Source organism: Psittacula echo (genome assembly GCF_963264785.1).
Source record: "Psittacula echo genome assembly, chromosome: 4".
Classification (NCBI taxonomy): domain Eukaryota; kingdom Metazoa; phylum Chordata; class Aves; order Psittaciformes; family Psittacidae; genus Psittacula; species Psittacula echo.
Window position 1 is genome coordinate 61,018,961 of NC_137738.1, and position 22,020 is coordinate 61,040,980.

Genomic DNA, 22,020 nt, shown 5'->3' on the forward strand with positions numbered 1-22,020 from the left:
GTCAGTCTCTTTTCTCAAGTAACAAGTGGTAGGACAAGAGGCAACAGCCTCAAGCTGCACCAGGGGAGGTTTAAGAAAAATTTCTTCACCAAGAGGGTTGTCAAGCACTGGAACAGGCTGCTCAGGGCAGTGGTGGAGTCACCATCCCTGGAGGAATTTAGAAGAGGTGTAGATGTGGTGCCTAGGGACATAGTGCTGGACTTGGCAGTGTTAGGTTAATGATTGGACTCAATGATCTTAAAAGTCTTTTCTAACCTAAATGAGCCTATGATTCTCTGTTATCATGAAGTTTCCTTTTTAGAAATATGCAGCTGCAATCAGAGTCCTTCTGTATTCTTGGTATAGCAGCACTGTGTATAAGCACAGCGTTGGTATGGTTAACCAAGATCAAACCAATAATGAAAAAGGAAGCAATTTCACATAACTGGGGGGTTTATCCCTATTATCCCTATTTTACAGATGTAGAGATAAAATTAACAAAGCAGATCTGCTTGTTGTGCTGTCAGCTTTAATGTAACCTTTCTGATTAACAAAATTAGATAGCAATTAAACAGTGATCAAATTAGTCTTTATTCGTTCATCATTTATAACATCTGTAAGGAAACTGCCTGGAATTGTAAGGGTTGGATCTTTTATTCCACAGCGCCATGAAACAAAACTAACAGCAAAAAGCGACAGGCTTATTGCATGGATATTGACATACACAGCAGAGGGAGAGAACATTCTGACACAAGCCCTTAACAAAGGGTACTGTAATTTTGTTTAACCAAAATTCGTACTTAAGGACAAATATGGTTTTCTGCAAAACTCTTAATGCTGCCACATGCAACCCCCTGTCACTTAAATACATCCTGTTTGGGCACTTTTAAGTGTTTCCAGCGCCTCACAATTACTTTGTATTTTTCACTTTCAGTTTTGTTAGATACTTTTTTTAAGACTACCCGCATAACTATGGCAGTTTCTGTTTCTTTATCTTCACCTACTATGAGATCCAGCGTGTCCCCAGTTTTCACCTGGAAACAGAAAAAGATGACTGATTATCAACATTTCCTGGGAAAACAAAACCCGACAGCCTATGTCCAACTGTAACTCTGTTCCTTTCTTGCCATTTAATATTCTTATCTCCCAGGGCAGGAGGCAGGCAAAGCAACACCAGACACACTACAAATCCTCCAGCTATTAAATTCTAGGAAATCCCTGGCAATAAGCAATTAAATGTCTCATGACCTTCTCCGCCAAAAGCTCTACCCTTCCTGTTCTATGGCTGACACCTAACTGTGAAAAAGGTGCCATGTAGTATGTTGGGGGTTTTTCCTGAAGGGTATTTCCTGCCAATCTTTTTGTATCGACACAAACCAGCAAAATGCAGTGTTCTCCCTCCTGCCTTTAAAAGAGCATGAAGTGTTTCAGAGTGCTTTCCAACGGCCTATGTTCTTTTCAAACATCATACAAGCAGTATGCCTCTCAAAAACTAGTCTTCAGAGAACCGGGAAATAAAACTTATGACCCTTTGATGACAGTAACCACCATGTGGGACCACCCTCACATGCAGGGTGGGTCGAAGTCTGTTACCATTCTGGCAAGCTCTGTCATTAAAGAGTATGGCTTGCAACCCTTCCAGCTCTTCTCCCAAATGTGTTCCTGTGTGCTCTGCTACAGATATAACAACCTCACCTGAGCTCGCCCCGTTTCAATCCCTATCATCAAACTTTCTCTTTAATCATATGCCTGCTCCATCAGTATCTCAGATTCAATCTTCCGACTCCATCAACCTCACATCGGTATCCTCACTTCCTTCATCAACTCTGAAAGTTCTGTCTTTGCTGCCACCCGTCTTCTCCTGACTTTCAGCCTTAGGTTTTACTCTCTAGTAACACAAGTCTCCTGCCTGCCTTAGGGAGTAATGCCTTACCCAGAGAATCATAGTCACACGTACACAAGGCTGGAAGTGGTGTTAGCAATGCTATTCATTTGCCTTTGCAGAGCGATTTAGAGGGAGAAGAGGTCATGACTTAGTTATTTTCTTGTACTGTATGAAAAGATTTAAATTTTAAAAGGTCTTACAGTTCTACTTTTCTTCCATAGTTTTTCTCCATTCAGCCTGAGTTCATTACTGTAGAATGCATCTTCTACTTTACTGAAGAAAAACAAGGTTTTATTGCATTTACAGTGTGCAATTGTTTCTTTGCAGATACACAAGAACACCATTCATGTGCAAGGCACATTGCCACCGCTCTCATTTGCGCATAAAGGATACCTTTATTTAAGGTCAGGACAGACCTGAACCAGAAGTAAAGAAAAAGTCTTTCATAGACACTAAATGAAATAATATAGTTGCTCTGTGCAAGCCATGAAAAGCTGTTTTTACAGACCTGTCTCCTGAATATCCAATGAATAATATCCCCTTTCCTGCACCAGCCAGGTTAATAATTTGTAACTCATCAAGTTATACTAACATTCTGTTTTAAAAGCACTGCAATTTAAGGCTTCTGTAGGCTGCACTAGATCAAATACCGTGGTATATTTACAGACTGCACTGTGATATATTTACTAGTACATTAGGCTTATACTCACTATCACCTATTTCTACAGCCATTAAGTAGTATATTATTTTACTCCCTCAATCTCAGATGAGATCTTTTTGTATTACTTAGTACAGTATTTTGTGGTTTTTTCATTTTAAATAAATAGTAACTGATAGAAAATGCCTCCTCAGCAATCTTAGAAATACTGCAGCCAGCAAAAAGCAGAAAGCGGGCTGTTTCAAGGGAGGCAAGGTAAAACCCACAAGAACACCCATCCATCCAAAACATTTTTAGACAGTCAAAATAGCTATGCAAAAAAAAAAAACCAACCAGCAAACAATGCCCCCCTCATCTCCCAATATTTAGTTATTCCAACATTAAGAGTATCAAGCCTCAAATTTCAGATGCATGACACTTTTATCATCAGCAGGTTGTTTCTGCCATACTTACTTTCTTGCAATGTCTAGGCCAGCTTTCATGACCACATCATATCGAAGAGACTGCACCACTTTTTCAAGATCTTTGTAATCTTTTACTACACTGGGGTCATTTTCAAATTCATCCTCCAAATCGCTTTCCTCTTCGTCCTCTTCTTCTTCTTCTTCTTCTTCTTGCACAGTCTGTCTGCTCCTTTTAGAGCTTTTGCTACTTTTGTTCCGCAGAGGAAGTACAGAGATATACTCTGGAGAAAGTCTTAGTGCACAGAGTTTTACTGAGGAAAAGCTGGGACATCTTCTGTAGTTTACTGTGCTTGCTTGACAGCTACAGAACATGCTTCTCCTCCAAGAGGGATACAGTTTATTAGAAGAGAATTTCTCCCACAGTCCAAACCAGACATTTAGCTTTCTAAAAGTAGTGATGGGGAATCTGAAGCCAGTCATAGCATACCCTAAAATAAAACATTCATGAGTAAAAATTAGCAACTGCTTTGTCTGTTGGATGGATTTTTCCAGGTACAACATGATAGTTAAAACATAAAGATTATAATCTAGTTCCCGGTAGAGCAATCAATGCATCACCTAAAAGTGCAAGGCTATACCAACTTTATGATCTACCTTTCTCACACACCGTCCACCATTACAAAGAGATAAAACATCAGATGAAAACCAAACACCAAAACCAACAGTGGAATACTCTGTTCGTGATTCCTTTTCTGGTGTTTAATATCAACAGTCCAAACTCATTTGTGGCAACTCATTTCTCCCTACACCTGAAATACAATTAACAAAAGCATATGTCATAAAAAGCATATAAAAACCATTCATCATGACTCATCGTCGGTAAAAACAACCAGCTCAATACTGCAAGCAAATAAACCCAGAAGACTCGAAAGTTGCTTAACTTTAGATTCTGCTTGGACCACAACACTCCTGCATGGCAGAACACTGCAAAGCGTTCCGCCCTGTTTCTCCAGATTTAGCATCGTGGTAGAGTTCTAGAGCAATAACGCTGCTCTGTGTACTGCAATAGGGCTGACACCAGCAACAGCAGTCTCACATGCTCCCCAGCATGGGGAGCCATCTCTAACCCGGGACAAGTAGGAGAAACACACCAAAAAAACCACTCCAGATGTTTTTCAACACTCTTAGGAATTGATTTCCAGTCCTTCCTGGCTCCGTGGAGCACTGCCTTTTATTACGACCTTGCATGTGTGGAAACACGTGTTTCTTCCTGAGACTGAAGCTTGTTTTCCCCACACCCGAAAGAACTCTGCTGAGATCTTTACGAGGTGGTTTTTGTGGCTGTGAAAAAGCCTTGATCAATGAGGGCAATTATTAGCCAAATAAACACACCTCCCTTGGCTTTCCTGTATTTAAATGCATGAACTTAAAATACATGACATATAAAGTTTATGGTGGGTCAATCCTCACTTAAGACTTACGCCTCTCCTCAGTTTGGGGACAAACTCCTAGAACAGTTATTTGAACGTGTAACCAACTATTATTACTTATTTCTAGTGCTCATTCCTACTTCGTTCCTCGCTGACCGGCGGGTACAACCGGCCGCCGAGAAAGCCCCTGCCAGGAAGGCCGACAGCGGCCCCACACGCGAAGGGCGTCCTCTCACCCTCATGAAACCTGAACGTGGACAGCGATCAGCCCTGTTGCCCGGGGAGGACACAACACCGAACGCTGCCAGAGGCTGGAAGCCTGTTCAAAAGCATGCAGCAGAGACAACGCCAGCATTCACGGTGTGCGGTGGGGGCCCGCAGACACTCCCCCCCCCCCCTTCCCCAGCTGGAACGGTCTCTGACACTCTGCAGAGGGCCCGCCGCTGCTCGGGGTCCTCAAATAGCCCCGGCTTCCCTGGTCGTCGCCTCGGCACAGGCCGCGGCGCGTAGGCCTGTCCTTCACACCGGACCCCGTGCCCCACACCCACGACCTTGGGGCCGGGAGGGGGGGGAAGGGCGCGAGGAGGGAGGGGAGGCGAGGCAAGGCAAGGCTCGGAGCGCAGCGAGCCCCGGCCTAGGCGCGGTTACCTGGGTCCTCCAGGCGCCTCGGGCCCGGGCCTGCCGCTGCCGTCCCCACGCCGACGCTCGCAGGCCGGAGGCGGGGCCGCCTCAGCCGGGGCCCAGCGCCCTCTGCCGGAGCTGGAGGCCGGAGGAGCGGCTGCAGGCGGGGGGCGTCCTGTACCCCGGAACGGAAGTCCCCCGGGAGACGCCAGCTTCTGCCTCCCACCTCTCCTCCGCCGGTCCCCTGCCCCACAGAAGGTCTGTCCGAGCTGTTTCCCCATCGTTATTTTCCGATGCACGCTGGTTTGGAGGCGGGGGGAGGCAGAGCGCGGGTTTGCCTGCCTGGGTGTCTCGGCAGCAGCTTCCCCCCTTGCCCGAGAAAGGTTGCCGGCGAGCCCCGCTGGGCAGGGCTCTTCCTCCCTCCCTCCCCACCGGTGCTGCTCTCCTAATGGCACAGTGAAAGCACCCTGAGTAATGACATTAATACTTTTCACACCGTTTGGATTTTACACACCTTTGATCTTTGTAATACTTTCTGCCCCTCAGGCTCTGCCCACACGCACAAACCAGAAAGCAGTGGAATTCTCTCAATGGGGAGATGACTTCTAGAGTTTCCCAACCACAGACTAATAGGAAAGGCTTGGCCACTGTGACAGTCTAACACAAATCCCATTGTGGCCTGCGTTCTCACTGTCCTTATCTTTGTTACTTTCCTTCACGTTATGTCCCCTGCTTTCACTCCATGTCCCCATTACATGGTGGTAATCCATAATCCCTCCTCTTTGGAGCTCAGAAACCAGGACAGGTCCATTCCCCCACTTCCTGCCTTCTCTCACCTTTCTCCCTGCCATGCACCCACCACATCTCTCTTGGTGCTTTGGGATGCCCTGGTTGCTCAGCATTTGATGAATTCTCTGTGTCCCTACAAACCAGCAACAAAATGCAATCCCATCAGATTGGCAGCATCTTGCCCTGGTGTAAATGGTTGTACAGCTTTGGTGTAATTTTGGCAGATGGAAGAGCTCCTCAGCTTTAAAGTTCTGCTTCAAAATGCCTGTTACCTGTTACCTCACCTTAGAGACCCATCCTCCCTTGGAAAATTATCAGCAAATATGGTGAGTCATATAACTGTGGAGATACTGCTGTATAGCAGCTCTGCAATTAGCATGGGCAGTATAAGTGACTGCTTAATTTTACGCTTCTATAAACTTGGTCATAAAACGTTTGATTGAGAGCTTCTTATGTCAGGGATATTTTGTAATGGAGCAGTTCCTTGGCAAAGCTATTTCCCCACCTTAGAAACCCCCCTGGAAAGGAAGATCCAAACATCTTTATGTAGGTTGAATGCTCCAGTGCCCAGTTCTGTGATATCTGATCAATGTCAGTGGGAATATAGCTGTTAGCTTTTTAGCACTTTCCCCCCATATCTCTTGAAATAGACATATCCTTATTGAGGAGAGAAAACAAAAAAAAGGTTGGTAAGAGAAACTTTCTTGCATTTCTAGTGGCACACAGTGAGTCAGAATAGAAATGAATGTCTGAACAGAGGGGATTCCCTGCACAGAAATATTGTCTTCTCTGGGAGAGGAGGAACCCCATACCCAAATCCCGATAAAACCCCCTCAAGCCTAGCTCTGCATACACCCCATTCTTTTCAGAGCCTTTAGAATTTGATTTGACTCATGTAGGATTAAAGTCTTGCTCTAACTTTACAAAGAGTGAAGATAACTTACAGTAAACAAAGATTTAAGTATTAGAGTCTTTCTAGGTTAGCCTGATAGTATACATCTTTATTGCCTTTCATCTCAAAAGGCAAGGTAAAGAACATGCCTGAAGTCCCTCTGTCTTTTATATTCGTCAAATATGATGACCTAGTGGTATCTTACAAAACCAGAAAGTAAGCCACACAGCAGAGTAAGAAGGGCCACAAAAGCCCTTGTCTTTAAGGTTTGTACTCCACTTGTGTGAGGTCCTGGCAGCTTCCAACCTGGGTCATTAAGTGCATTTGTTAATTACAAAAAAGGGGAAAATTAAATATTATTATGACGATTAATATTCAGTATCAATTACTCCTGATTTACTTAAACTGTAATTAACCTAAACGTTCTGACGGGGTGAAGACCAGTCTGAAAGTCTCATCCTGTAGTTTGCCATTAGATGGCAGTGCAGAGCTCCCTCTGCGCGCAGCCGCCGGCTCAGGCTGCTCTTTCCGAGGCGTTGCTCGAGCACAAGCTGGTCAACACAGACGTCTCACTGGGGTGTTCTTTAAACTCCTTTCGGGTGATTTGAAGCTTTATTTTATTTTATTTTATTTTATTTTATTTTATTTTATTTTATTTTATTTTATTTTATTTTATTTTATTTTATTTATTCCGTTCCAATCATATGACGCCTCAGCAACATACATTGAAAAGTTTCAGCTTTGGTAAGAGGCAATGATCAGTCACACCTGGAAGATTAGTGGTGGTCTATGCATTCTTTTGAAGTTTGGGTGAGAAATTAGTCTGACGAAGATGTATTCTTCTTCCCATGGCTATTCTCATAGAACTGCTTCATTATTATTTTTTTTTTTTTCAGTGAAGTCATCTCCTGTTTAGGAAGGGTAATTCCTCTCTTGTTTATGGTTTTCATTTTGTGTATTTCAATATACTTCCTATGACATTCACTTACAAGGAGATTTGTCTTTTAGTTTTGATAGCTCAGAGAAAAAAGTCATAATAGCTTTTGACTTGTATGTGGAAATCTGTAACTGGAAGTTCCCTCCCCACTGCATAGGGTTTTTTGTTACCTTTATTTTCCTGCAAGGTAGGTCAAGTGACAACAGTAGATCTGCTGACACTCGTTCAATGTCAAAATAAAGTCATGTTGCCATTCTAGCCCTGTGAGTAGCTCTGACTAACATTCTGCAATGCACATCTCACCAGATTACTTGTCACTGCAGATTTAACTTCAGCATTAGCTTGTTGGAACCACATGCCTTTTAAATGACATTGCCTATTTCAAGGTGTACTGAGAAGGTTCAATGCATGTTTATGCAGCCTGGGAAAACACAGTGTCCCTGTGTCAGGATCACCTTTAAGTTTGTCCATATTCAGCTGAATAATGAGCAAAAGCTCCCTGCTAGTTCACTTCTTCCAGTGTCACACTTATTGTAGCTGCTCAGGTGTTCCCTTAGTCCATAGTCTGGAGGCAATTTCTCTAGCTTGCTACTTGCATCCAATCCACGACCAAATAATCCCACCATCTCTTCCTCTAAAGCCCATCTCTGAAAACTAATCTTTCATGCAACAGAAGCTCTTTTTCTAGCCCTTCCAGTGCTGCCTTTTCAGTGGGCACCCTGCTTTAAACTGGTTTCCCTTTCTCACACATTTACCCATGTAATCTACTGTACCATTTTTATATAAAACATTGTTTTTCTTCTCTTTAGGACACCTTTAATGTCTCCAGCCCCCATGAACACTGAAACTTGGCTCTGTTTCTCTCCATTTACCAACTCCTTATGACGCCATTTCAACTCCTGCAGTAACAACCACATTGTGAACTTTTGTACACTTTTTTTCTGCAGCCATACCGGCATCCTGCACAGAGAATCTCTTTCTAGAAGGCAGCAAGGTCTCACAAAATATCTTTGCTTTCAGCCTACTTATTTCTTGAAAACTCATCTTTGACATTATAGTGGTTAACTAGTAAGGTAAGGTGGGTAAGTTTCAGGTATGTAACGTGATTAGTTTGCATTTCTTTTAAGTGATGGAGATATAGGTATATAAAGTAACATTATTTTCCCCCCTCCTACCATCCTTTTCACTATCTGACTAACTGCTATAATAGAAAGGAAATGGAGATGGGCAGTGCAGACTGCTCTGACCAGTGCTGAAGAAGCTGATAAAGGCCACTCTCATCATGATGATCCATCTAAACCAGAAATACATAGCTGCCTTGCCAGTGAAAATCAGTGTTACATCAGTGGTTAAGCAAATGGGAGGACAACAGTGAGTAACTTCCTTCTGTCAGCCTGGTATTAAGCCTCAGAAATGAAAGGCTCTGCAGTTTCACTGCTAATTCTTCCACTCCCCACTTTGCTGAGAGGTTTGCAATGAGATTTTTTCGTTTGTTCTTCCCCTCCGTTTCTTGTTTGTCAATTGCCTAAAACACTTTTTTTTTTGTGTGTAGGAAAAGTTAGTTTCCTAAGACAGGCTTTCAAACTTGCATTCATTCCATAGTGAACATGCTCAGGTCCAGATCCACTCTAGGATTTATCTAGATACAACTAGCAGTGGTTGGCAAATGCAATAAAAAGGAAAAGCAATCAATTAAGCATTTGTTATTTGAACCTCACTTATTAGCCATAAAACTACACATTCCATGAGCAAACTTTAATTAGTTTGAATTATTTGTTTACTTCTGTTTCCTCTGTATTCTGCTCAAATTAATGTCTTCGCTATTTAGAATATAATGTTCTCTTCTCTAATTGATAGTAACTAATTCAAGATATACTCAAGTCTAACATAATTAATTTTCAATGAGGAAATTTAGATTGTTCCTCCTAGATTTGTGTACAATTAAAGTTTGTTGGGCTTGCTAGGGTTTTTTTAATTGGTTTGTGTCAGGTTTGCTTTAAAAGGCAGAAAGAAGGCTGTTCAGAATATTTCAGCTTCCATTGTGGCTAAGGGACAAAGTTGCCTTGATTGGAACTTATAAACATTACTGCATTAGGAAGGAAAAAATCATCTGTAGGTTTCAATACACTTTTGATATTAAAAAGAATATAAATAAAGGTGCAATAGGGAGGCTAGAATGTCAGAATAATCATATTGCTTGGTCCCAAGGCTGTCTCGTCCTTTCACAGCTCCAGAGATATTAAAGATATGTAAGTCACATAGTAGGAAGATCTGGAATGATCTGTCTCTCAGGGAAGTGTGTCCTTGCAACACTTGCTATTTAAACTCTGGATGTTCTCATCCCTGCAGCTTGCCTAATGATACCCTGTGACAAAGAGTTCACCATCTAAAAGATACATGAAGTCTTAACACTTAGTGATACACAATACATGTCTCTTTTCAGCAGCTCATCTTTATCAAATCGTAAACTGCTCCCTTTTTCTACTAAGAAATGGGAAGAAGAGCTGATCTGCTTTCTAGAACTTGTCAATTTATACATATTTTAACAATTTTTTGTAATTTTGTTTTCTAAAATAAACAGTTCCAACTTTCTCTGTTCCTGTTTGTCATTTCTTTCGATGATTCATTTTCATTACCTTGTTATCTTTGCCTGTCCTGTACTCAAACTAGAAAATACCCAGAAAAGGTTACAAAAGAATAAGCCTTTCAGGATACCATGCCACAGTCATGACTAGGAATGAAATCTGAAACTGAATAGTCTGTAAGGCAGTTACCTTTTTATATACACTATCTTTTTGAAAACCGTGGGTAAAAATCTGCCTTGTCTACTGGCAAAAAGATAGCAGTAAGTAAAGATAAAAATTAAGCAAACAATAACAAAATATGGAAATGGAAGAATCCTGTATTAAAATGGCAAGATACAGATTTTTAACACTTCTCAAGAGAAGATAAAGACTTGCACTGTTATAAGAAAAAAAAAAAAAAAATGCTTGCTAGGCAGGGCTAAAAACATTGGTCTTGAAATGTGTCAGAGAGAGAAGAAATCCCAACAGTCATAAACTAATTATGACAGTTAAAATGACGAGTAAGGATGCAGAGATTTTCAATAAACTTTTTTTCATTTGTTTAACCATAGAATCATAGAATAGTTAGGGTTGGAAAGGACCTTAAGATCATCTAGTTCCAATCTCTCTGGCACGGGCAAGGATAGCTTACCCTAGACCATGTTGCTCAAGGCTCTGTCCAACCTGGCATTGAACACTGCCAGGGAAGGAGCATTTACCACTTCTTTGGGCAAATTGTTATAGTGCCTCACTACTGTCACAGTAAAGAATTTCTTTCTTGTATCTACCTGAACTTTCCCTGTTTAAATTTAAACTCATTACCCCTTATCCTAACACTACAGTCCCTGATGAAGAGTCCCTGTCCTTGTAGGCCCCCTTCAGATATTGAAAGCCCCAACTTTCTCAGCCTGTCTTCATACGGGAGGTGCTCCAGTCCCCTGATCATCCTCGTGGCCCTCCTTTCGACTTACTCCAACAGCTCCATGTCCTCCTTATGTTGAGGACACCAGAACTGTACACAATACTCCAAGTGGGGTCTCACAAGAGCAGAGGGGCTCCTTTGACTTCTTGGTCATGCTCCTTTTGATGCAGCCCAGGATATGGTTGGCTTTCTGAGCTGCAAGCGCACACTGCTGGCTCATGTTCAGTTTCTCACCAACCAACACCCCCAAGTCCTTCTCTGCAGGGCTGCTCTGAATCTTTTCTCTGCTCAACCCGTAGCTGTGCCTGGGATTGCTCCGACCCAGGTGTAGGACCTCACACTTGGCTTGGTTGAACCTCATGAGGCTGGAATCAGCCTACCTCACAAGCATGTCAAGGTCCCTCTGGATGGCATTCCTTCCCTCCAGTGTATCAACCGAACCACACAGCTTGTTGTCATCGGCAAACTTGCTGAGGGCGTGCTCAATCCCACTGTCCATGTCACCAACAAAGATGTTGAACAAGACCGGGCCCAACACCAATCCCTGAGGGACACCATTCGTTACTGGTCTCCAGCCAGATATCGAGCCATTGACTACAACTCTGTGTGTGCGGCCATCCAGCCAGTTCTTTATCCACCGAGTGGTCCACCCATCAAATTGATGTCTCTCCAATTTAGAGACAAGGATGTCATGTGGGACAGTGTCAAACGCTTTGCACAAGTCCAGGTAGATAATGTCAACTGCTCTGCCCCTGTCCATCAGTTCTGTAGCCCCATCACAGAAGGCCACCAAATTGGTCAGGCAGGATTTCCCCTTAGTGAAGCCATGCTGGCTGTCACCAAGCACCTTGTTGTTTTTCATGTGCCTTAGCATGCCTTCCAGGAGAATCTGCTCCAAGAGTTTGCCAGGCACAGAGGTGAGACTGACTGGTCTGTAGTTCCCTGGATCATCCATTCTCCCCTTCTTGAAAATGGGGGTTATATTTCCCTTTTCCCAGTCATCAGGAACTTCACCTGACTGCCATGATTTTTCAAATATGATGGACAGTGGCTTAGCAACTTCATTTGCCAGCTCCTTCAGGACCTGCAGATGGATTTCATCAGGTCCCATGGACTTGTGCGCTTTCAGGTTCTTAAGACGATCTCAAACCTGATCCTCTCCTACAGTGGGCCTAGGGTCTTCATTCTCACAGTCCCCGCGTCTGCCTTCCAAGACTTGGGTGGTGTGGTCAGAGCGCTTGCAGGTGAAGACTGAGGCAAAGAAGTCATTGAGAACCTCAGCCTTCTCGAAATCCAGAGTAGCCAGTTCTCCCGATAGCTTCCAGAGAGGTCCCACATTATCCCTAGTCTGTCTTTTGCTTGTGACATACCTATAGAAGTCCTTAATGTTATCTTTGATATCCCTGGTCAGACTCAATTCTAACTGGGCCTCAGCTTTCCTGATCTGATCCCTAAGTTCCTGGACAATATCCCTGTATTATTCCCAGGCTGCCTTCCTTGCTTCTACCTTCCATAAGCTTCTTTTCTCCTTCTAAGTTTTCTCAGCAGTTCCTTATCCATCCACAGAGGTCTCCTGGTCTTCTTGCCCCATTGGAAAAAAGCAGAGTGGAGTAGCAGTGTAATATCAGGATAACTAACTTTTCATGCACTGGTGAGAGAGGTAATGCAGAATATCATAGCCACCGGGAGGAATCAGAGACTTACATAGATAGTGCTCAAGCTAATGGCGAGAAAAAGTTGGTTCCACTAATTGCAACCAGTAATCTTATCATAGAAGTAAAATTCAAAGAGATGGTAAAACGGCTAACATTGCACTATTGTTCAAGACATGGAGTGAGATAATCTCAAAATTGCATCAGACCACAAACATTACAAAGCTGCTGCTGCTGCAAAAAAAGACATTTCTTTCTAAGCTGCATCTACAGAGTTGTTGCATGCTGAACTCTTGGCTTGAGTGGAGTGTGCTACTTCAGACAACATGATCTGATGAAGACAGATTTGAGAAAGTACAAAGGCAAATGCAAAAATGCATAGAAATTCTATGAAGTAAGGTTGAAGGAATGATATCTGTTCCTCAAAATAAGGGAAAATAGAAGTGACAAAGTCTGAGTTATTAATCGACACTCTTTTGATTGTCAGTGAAGAGATGAAGGCATCTCCAGGATGTGATTAATCTGTTTCACATGTCTATGTTGAAATTAGATGAATTACATCATAGAAGCACTCACTTCCCTTCATCATCTACCAAGGATTTCCAAAGAGACTCACTTAGATGTAGATAGCTGCTGTCATGCGACCCTTCTTTCCTCCTCTCAGTGTGAAGTGCTTGATATGTTTTCAACTTATAAACAGTTTGTGACATATCTGACCATCATTATTTCCTGTGCACTTTAATATGGCAATGTAATAAACCATTACTTTAAATCTGCAGCAAAGAAGACTTTGTATTAAGAGAATTATTCTGCAAAGATAGTTTGACAAAAGAAAGAGGAGGCCTATGGGCTGTGGAATACCATTCACTGATTTTGTCCTGAGAATTATGTTTTAACCTGCATCAAATCAGAAGACAGAAAAAATTGCCTTTGATCATTTTTACTTCTGCATGTCTATAGATCTGTTATCTAACATTATGGCTCAGGAGTTGAAGGAAAGCCTGTCTTGATTTTTTCCCATACCAAGTAGCATGATCCCAAACAATTCCTGAGCATGATTCAGAGGCTGGTTTAGGCCAGGGACAACTACCCACCAATAGGCAGTTCAGAGTCAGCTTCCATTTTCTGGAGCCTGGAAGAGTTTAATCGTATGGACATGGCTAGACATGTCAGTTGGCTTTAAGGACAAAGAACAGGCTCTGCTACCATTTAATCTGTATTGATGTCACCCAAGAGTTTGCTTGACTTAGGGAGAAAGGTGTGCTTTCAAGCACATCTGAAGCCACACCTAATTGTGTAAGCTGACACCATCCCTTGAAGTCTACCCGGAAATCAAAAGATCCATGGGTATTAGGGTGGCAATTCTTAAACATATCTTCTTGAGACTATTTCTGGAATCACAATTTCCCTTCTGCTCAAATTTCCAGGTTTATGATTCCAGGACTTTGTCTGCTTCCATAACCATATACCTCTAAATAAGGCCAGTCCAATGCTTTTTGCCTCAGATTGGCATAGAAGGGAAACTGACACTACTGGAATCCTGGTGTGATCAGGATCTGGATTGTGGCAGCAGGGCCCATGTCTGAAGATATGTATAGTTGAATCCAGTCAGCGTTTATTACCAAGTGGAGATTGACAGTACAACCTATCATGACTTCCATTAAAAGCTCTGTTAACATAAATTTAATATAAGCTCTCCAGTGGAAGAAGGAATGTAATCCTCAATACATATTCCAAGTTCTTACCCAAGACACATGTCAAAGAGCTTTGTCCAGTTGTCTAAAATCAGTTTCAACTTGCCAGTTCCCATAGTGTTTCAGTCTTGTTCTGCAATGATAGTGGAAGTGCAAATGTAAAGAAGGGTTCTTCAAAAAATCTGTCAAATTTTGATTATATGGCTGGAGCTTTGATGCTGCTGCAAGACTAAACAAGTAGCAGGACAAGGGCCAGCCCAACTTGTGAGAAGATGGTGTTCCTATGTATTAGGAAATATTGACCTGTGAGTTTCTCAAGGCAAAATCCAATATAGCAAAAACAGACATCAAGGAAACTTATCACCAGATGTTGTCAGCATAGATCAGCACATATGGGCTAGTATGTGCAAAGCTGCAAAGCTGGATTTCAAAGTTGTCCCTTGGAAAAAGGTCATGTTCTAATATATAAATGCATAAAGTTCACAGATGGGTATTAAATAACTAAAATCACTCATAATATGACACAGGTGAGTACTACTTAAAATATTTAAGTTTAAATGGATCAATATAGACAGCTAAAAGGCAAGAGTAAATTACTGGTGCAGTTACAATCAGTTCTCATGAATTCCACTCAGTGCTCTGACAATACTTATTTTGCTAAAGCTTGTTCAAACTTAAATACTTTACTTACATGTCCTGGAGACTACTTCTCTGCTTCCTTTTATAGACAACCAGGTTTTTTTTCCTGCCAGTCATTTTAGCTAATCTTGTTTGCTAATGCATTATACAAAGCAGCACAAGTTTTGCTTCTCATCACTAGGCTGAAAGTTATGCTTATTGCAAAGTTCAGTTGACTTAAAAGTCATCAGTGGAATATATAGCTGAAATTACATTTAACTCAAAAGATCAAAGTAGTTTTCTCTCTTCTCTTTGTTAAGCTTTCTTATTAAATATTATGTATTTAACTGTGGGAGGTGCTGAGTACCAATCCGACTCAGAAAAATATGAAGGAAGCAAAACAATGGTAATTTAGCAATAATATTTAACACTGTATCTCGGCATCATGAAAGTACTTAGAGCACATTGCTGTCAAAGGATGTTTGATTGAGAGAGTAGATTGTCTTTTATGACAGAAAAAAATATTGGAAGTGCCTTTTGGCCACCAGATAGCAGTGCTTCACTTTATACAGTTCTCAACTCAATTACAGTGTTTCTCGCCTCGTAGAAAAATCTATATATTGGATCCTGGTCTCTTGACCAGATACATCTTTTACAGACTTCATTATAGACTTCAGCTGAAAAAAAAAGTGAAGATTTTGGAATTAGGAATGCAGGTGATTTGTGTGTTCAGGAGGAATCAAGAACGTTGCAGCTTTCCTGAATGGAGAGAGTTGCTTGTAGAAATCTAATGGAGCATAGGCATTATAATTCTACTTTCCAATGACAAAAGTTTCAAAGAAAGTCTTGGGCTTAACATATTTTTAGCACTTCTCCCTTGCTGCCAGTACAGCATTAGAATATGCAAATAGCATTAGAATTTCAGGAATATTTCAGAGAGGTATGGTTTATAGCCTCAGAACATAAACTTAACATTGTTTTATTATTTCAGTCAATTTATCATCCTTGCCAAATGTTTTAAAGCCTCTGCATTTTCCTTCGGTTTTAAATAAAAGAACAGACTTTATAAGATTTTTAGCAAAAAACAAGATATCTCCATTTTTCACTGAAACTCGTAAAGAGGCCAAAAGTGGAATATACCAATATAATAATAATAATGATAATATTAATAAGCAGTTGTATAATGCTGTGTGGTTCACGTCATCTTACAAGAACCATGCATCATCCTCATTTTTTATTGATGGAGTTCCAGACCTCAGGTGAGGTGCACTGGGTAGAGTGAATGGGAAAGGCTCTCTGATAGTTACTACCTTATTCTCACCTGTCCCAGCTTTGACATTAACATGTGTCAGCTGCTGCTTTAACCTGCAGCAGCCAGTTATGATCCTGACATGAGTGTGCAACAGCAGCATAGCTTCTTTTTCTCCCAAACAAGGAGGAGAGAGATTATAATGGAAACCATCTCTGTCAGCTTTATACTAGAATATTTTTCGCTCGGGCTACTGTAGAGCCCTAACTAGATTCCCTTACTTTTGTAGCTCCTCCAGGGGACCCAGTGTCAGAATGGCGTGAACCCTCACTTCGTTGCTGTGATTCACGTGACTTCTCTCACAGGGAATTACACTTTCCTGTAGCATTAGGCATGTCTACAGAGTGAAAAGGTGACCTTCCATCCCGTTTGTGATTTCATTTAACTGTGACAACTAAAGCAAACTCTTTGTAAGGAGAAGTAGTGACAGGAATGTTTTCAGCTTTGTCACCCATCTCTTATTTTAAGCCATCACAATTGCCTTTTTTCTCTTCTTATATAGCCATGAAAACCCATCTTCTGGTAACTGTCTTTGAGCAGCCAGCCAGCGAGTATTCAGAGATGTAAGACCTTCAATTTGATGACTGTTCCCGTAGTTATTCTGTAGATAGACTATGTCTCTAATAGGAAATTGATGGGGAAATGTCACTTCAGGAGTACATTAGGCTTAGTGTAGCTCTCAGAAGGTCTTTCATCTTCGTATGGAACAAGGATTGTTATCTTGGGTGACACAGCTTACAAAATGCCTTTATTCCTGGAAAACCAAAATTGCTATAGCTTTGTCAGGCATTCTGAAGCAATTAATGTGAGGCTGGGTTTAGAGTGATATATTTTTTCCTAACACAAGTCCCAGCATCTGGTCCTGCCCATGTTTCCTGTGCCTTGGGACCCAGCTCTAGCAATGTCCTTAGAAACTCTCAAAAAGCAGTCCTGCCCCTGGAGATGGCAAATGAGTTAAGTAGTGCTGAAGCTGGATATCTCTTCACACTTTGTTCTGAGATAAACATGAACATATCCAAATCTAAAATCCATTGATTAGTCTGAGCTAACAGGACATCTTTTAAATGGAAAAAACTGCTTTGTCACAATAAGATCAGCACATCAGTGTCTCTTTTTTGTAGTTTATACAGCAGACACAGATATTTTTGCTAATTTGGCTGTAGGCTGAAACACCTGACTGATTTGGTGAGGCACTGGCACAACCTTTTGTCTGTTAAGGGAGGAGATACTATTTAACTGTAGCGTTCACTGTGCCAGAAGCTAGAACCTTAAATACACAGAGGCTGGAAGAGCCTACTGTTCCACTTGTTACACAGGTTTTCTACTCCTTAAGAAATAATGGTAACAATGAAATATTTAGATCCGGAGAGTGCTTTTAATTGCAACCTGTGGTCTGAAGTCTGAGCACTAGTGGTAAGGTGGCTTGGAACAAGACAGTATCTGAACTCCTCAGCCTTTCACCCACCATTCTCATCAATTGGAAATACTTACTGCCTTCTTTACCTTTCCTTCTCTGTCATGATTTGATATTAATTTATTTTTTTAATGAAAATGTTTCAAGTTTCTACAAACGGAAGACTTCTCTAGAGTAACTGCAACCCAACGTCTGCAGCCCTGTGCCATCCCCTTCGTACCAGAACACGAGACGCCGGCGCTAAACAAAGACACCACCGTCTGTCACACCTAGACGGGGGGTACCAATGCTGGCGGGTCTGCCGAAGGGAGGGAGAGAGGAAGGCCAGCACGGCCCTGCAGGCGCTGCACCAGCGACCCGGCTCCGTGCGCGGAAAAGGAGCCCGAGGTGGTGCGGGGACTCGCGGGGCGGCGGAGACACAGGGCGGGGGCAGAAGTGTGGGGAGGAGAAGGAGGAGGGGAAGGAGGAGGGGGTAGGCGGTGGCGGGGCGTCACGAGAGCCCGCGCTGCCGTTAAAAGGCCGGGCGCGGCCAAGGGGCGCATCCCTCTCGCCAGCAGCCACAGCGGCAGGAGCAGAAGCAGGCGCAGCGGCGGCGCGGCAGGACAGCAGCAGCAGACGGACATGGGGACGGCGCTGGCGGCACGGCTCGGCCTGGGGCTCCTGCTCATGGCCCTCCTCCTCCCCACGCAGGTGAGCCCCGGAGCTGCTCCTCGCTTCCCCCCCCGGCACGAGTGCGAGAGGCGAGAGAGAGGCCACGCCGAGACCCTCCCTCATGCTCCCGGCACCTCGGCTGTCGCCTCAAGGCTGGGTTGGGGGGGGTTTCGCCTGAGGGGCCGCTGGGCGGGCGGCCGTTAGGGTTGTTGCCGCCATCCTGCCTCCCGGACCCCCCGCAGCGGTGCCCCGCCGAGCGGCTCCTCCGCAGCGGCTGGCGAGGGGCCGCGGGGCTCGTCCGTCCCGCAGCCCTCCCGGCGGCAGGGGCGGGCTCGGGCGGGCGGCAGGTACGTGCCCAGCGCCCCGAGATGGCGATGCCGTGGGTTACCCCCGTCAGAACAAAACCAAAAGCAAAAAAACCCAAAAGAAGTTGGAGTTGGCCGCCTGTCTGCCCCTCGGATCCTCGAGGGAAAGCCTCGAGGAGCAGCGTTAATCCTCCCTCCCCCCCGTGTGATAAGAAGGGAAACGGTCCCCCCAGACCTAAGTTACCTCCGAGATCTGAACCTCCCAGCACCGTATGGAGCTTTGGATCCCGTTCTAGGGTCATAGCTGAAGGTTTGGGAGCTTGAGGCTAAGACAGTAGCCTCTTGCTGCTGTGCTGGCCAAGTTTTACCCTTGGTGCTAAGGTAATGAATGCAGTAGTGATTTGGCTTTTTTTAAGCAGTCAAGCCAAGTGGGGCTGCCAATTACCGCATCCATGTGTAGTGACCACCTTTTGAAAAGGGTCAGTTTTGCGATATCACAAAAATAAACAGCAAAGTAATCGCTTTGCTGGAGATTGCTTTAAATATTCCCCCCAAACCTCCCTCTTTGTTTGTAAGGAAGGGCTTTATCACTTCTCCATTTCACTCAGTGGGGTCTTGCCCGTGGCAGTGATGAGAGCAGGATCACACCCTTTGGGTTACCAGTATTTGTCACATGCACGTTAAGAAGATCTGAAAGGGTTCCATCTACCGTAGGGCTGTGGAACTTGGATCTAAGCTCTGCCACTTCCACAATTAAAAAAAAAAAAATAATTAAAAAAAATTAAAAAAACCCCCCACAATAAACTTGGTTTTCTGTTTAAAACTAAGAAAACAAAGTGGGAAACGGCAGTGGAGACTTTGTATAAGGACCAAAAGAATTCCAGGGCGGGTTGGGACCTGCCTGGTATCCAGCTTGTAGGTTATTAACACTGCAATTCATTATTGATCACTTTCGGACTGGTTTCAACAGAAACTTCCACACAGCTTTTTTGGGTGGTGTTTTTTTGGTTTTGGTTTTTTTTTGGTTTTTTTTTTTTTTTAATCCTGCAGTCCTAAATTGCTTCCAGCATGTGGCCAGTTGCCAAACCCCCCAAACTAGCAGAAGCCTTACACCATCCTGGTGTTTTTCTGTTTCATGCTTACTTATTTATTGTTCCTATGTGAAAATACTTAAAGAAAATGCTCATGAAATTTTCTAGTAAATTTAACGTTGATTTCATGGCTTCAGTATTGAGGGGCTATAATTATTTTTTCTGCTAGAGAAAATTAATTTTCTCAGTAGCACTAGAAATATGAGACAATAAAGACACCTTTTATGGAAGGTATTATTTATTAAAGTAGCTTTTATTTATTTTATTGTTTTTTTAAAGAAATCTGTGTTTACTTCAGCCAATTCTTATCAGAGCTTGCCAGAATGCTCTGGTGTAATACATTTTGCTGCCACAGAGCTGCTGAAGCCAAACTTGCTATATTGTGCTCATTTTTGGGGATTCTTGCCCTTGTTTTTTCACTCTCATGTACCACATGCATTCTTCCACTGGAAGAAATGAGCATGTTAGCTTAACTTTGAAAGTTTTCCTGTGTATGTGTAGGAAATAGCCTGGTACTGAAGTTACGTAGGGTGTCTTTTATGTTCTATCCCTTTAACGTGGAGTTATGAGATGGAGTTGTTTTTGTTGTTGTTGTTAGCTTGCTTTCTGCCAGCTTTTTTTTAATTTGCTATTATTATATGCTCTCCACTGCATTCTTTATGTGTGTGCTCTAGCATGCAGATAGGTTACGATTTAATCAGTGCAGTTCCATTGTTCTAAGTTCTGCAGTTCGGTGCTACCACGGCAAGATAAGAATCGAGAGGCTGAAATATAAAGTCCATTTACAAGCCTCACTATTGCTTGAAAGGAATCCCCAAACCAGGCCCAGAAACAGTAGCAATAGAAAACAAAACCAATGTTTGGTCATATTTTTGTTTGTGGTTTAGTCTGCAGAGGCAATGAATTCATACAGTTGTCCGAAAGTCTTTTCGTAGTAAGATTTGTATTTACAAAGCTTCACATTTGCCTTTTTTTCTTTTTATTTTTTTTATTTTTCAGTGTGAGGTTTTTTTGAAATCTGCTTCTCTAGGTCTATCTTTTGTTTTAGTGCAGGGTTTTGATAAAGTGGTAGTTACATAACATCAGAAAAGCACTTATAAAAATGTTAGATTTCTTTCTTTAATAATGCCATGCATGCGTTTCAAGATGTCTTTGTCCTTAACAGCACAATGAGAGGCATGAGCAATTGTGTGTATCGTATCTGAGTACTGTGACTGGATGGTGCTACACATTGTTCGTTACTACTAATTTGTCTTCTGGTTTAAAAAAAAGCAAAAGAAAAAAGCCCCCTTTTTGTTACTACTTTTCCTCCTTGCATTCTAGATTTACTGCGATGCCAATGGAACAAATGGAACAAGTCCAACACCTTCAAACAATTCTTCAGCAAGTTCCACTTACCTGTCAGCTGTCACAAATTCACTGAACAATACCACCACTCAGGGACATGGAAATTCCCTTCACTCAACCACAAGTCTTCTTTTCTTTCTCTCAGTTTCTTTTCTGTATTTTTGCTGTTAAGAGACTCTGGCATGGAAATGGCTACCACTCCCACCCAGTTTCCTGAACCATCTGAGATGGCTAGATCTCTGACCCAGCATGAAAATAAACCAGACCAAACTGTGCATCAAACCAGCTTGGTTCCACTTCATACTCAAATTAGTACCAGTCTGACCTAGAGAAGCACTCAGTATTCTGACTTTCCAAAGCTGACCAGTGTGAAAGACCAACTTCAGCAAGAAGGTAAAATGATGAGCTCTTCTACCACATGAGCTGGAATTTGAAATACAAGATGGAAGCAAAAAGAGACAGTATTGACACCCCCTGATTTAAAGCTGAGAAAAAATGCAGTATCTTACAATAAGGATGAATGATAACATTCCACCAAGAAAATGGCTGAGCGGTTATTTACCATTTAGAATAAGAATTTGAAGAGATTTTATTTTCCATTTAAATGTTGAAGTTGACAGGCTCATATAACCACTAGAAAACACAGCAAAGCTCGAACAGTTCTGTTTCTTGCAGAGCCTATATGGTTATGACCTGTGTGTAGTAGGATGTATGCAAAAGAAACAAAATACCAGTGAAAAAGATTTCTTCTATAATTCATTTGAATTTACAAGGTTACAAGGCTAAAATAGATTACCAAATTTAAGTAAGAATCTTCTTTATTTAACCTCTGAGTCCTAATCAAATGGCTAGCCGGGC

The 22,020-nt window shown here is 42.5% G+C and overlaps 2 protein-coding genes across 3 annotated transcripts; one reads left to right on the forward strand and one right to left on the reverse strand.

Annotated features, from left to right (window-relative positions):
- Positions 1-504: 504 nt before the first annotated feature.
- On the reverse strand, positions 505-5,085 carry MTRES1 (mitochondrial transcription rescue factor 1). 2 transcript variants are annotated; one of them, XM_080614769.1, is made up of 4 exons: positions 5,005-5,085; positions 2,976-3,414; positions 2,065-2,137; positions 505-1,013 (listed from the first exon to the last, which is right to left on the reverse strand). In XM_080614769.1, the coding sequence occupies exons 2-4, from the start codon at positions 3,404-3,406 to the stop codon at positions 837-839; spliced, it is 681 nt and encodes a 226-aa protein (XP_080470895.1). In that variant the 5' UTR covers positions 3,407-3,414; positions 5,005-5,085; the 3' UTR covers positions 505-836. The 2 variants fall into 2 exon arrangements, with proteins under 2 accessions (XP_080470895.1, XP_080470896.1); XM_080614770.1 differs by lacking the exon at positions 5,005-5,085 and adding an exon at positions 3,581-4,280.
- A 13,304-nt stretch (positions 5,086-18,389) lies between these two features.
- Positions 18,390-21,333, forward strand: CD24 (CD24 molecule; the record flags this gene model as incomplete). Its single annotated transcript, XM_080616706.1, has 2 exons — positions 18,390-18,458; positions 21,139-21,333. 2 exons carry the CDS (start codon positions 18,390-18,392, stop codon positions 21,331-21,333), a joined length of 264 nt encoding a protein of 87 aa, XP_080472832.1.
- Between the last annotated feature and the right edge of the window lie 687 nt (positions 21,334-22,020).

Bases quoted from the DNA above. Each gene is read 5' to 3' on its own strand.
- MTRES1 (XM_080614769.1), bottom strand. From the start codon at position 3,406: ATGACTGGCTTCAGATTCCCCATCACTACTTTTAGAAAGCTAAATGTC. The intron at 2,138-2,975 runs GTAAGTATGGCA...GTTTTTCTTCAG, and splicing joins GGCCTAGACATTGCAAGAAA to TAAAGTAGAAGATGCATTCT. The intron at 1,014-2,064 runs GTAAGACCTTTT...TTCTGTTTCCAG, and splicing joins TATGGAAGAAAAGTAGAACT to GTGAAAACTGGGGACACGCT.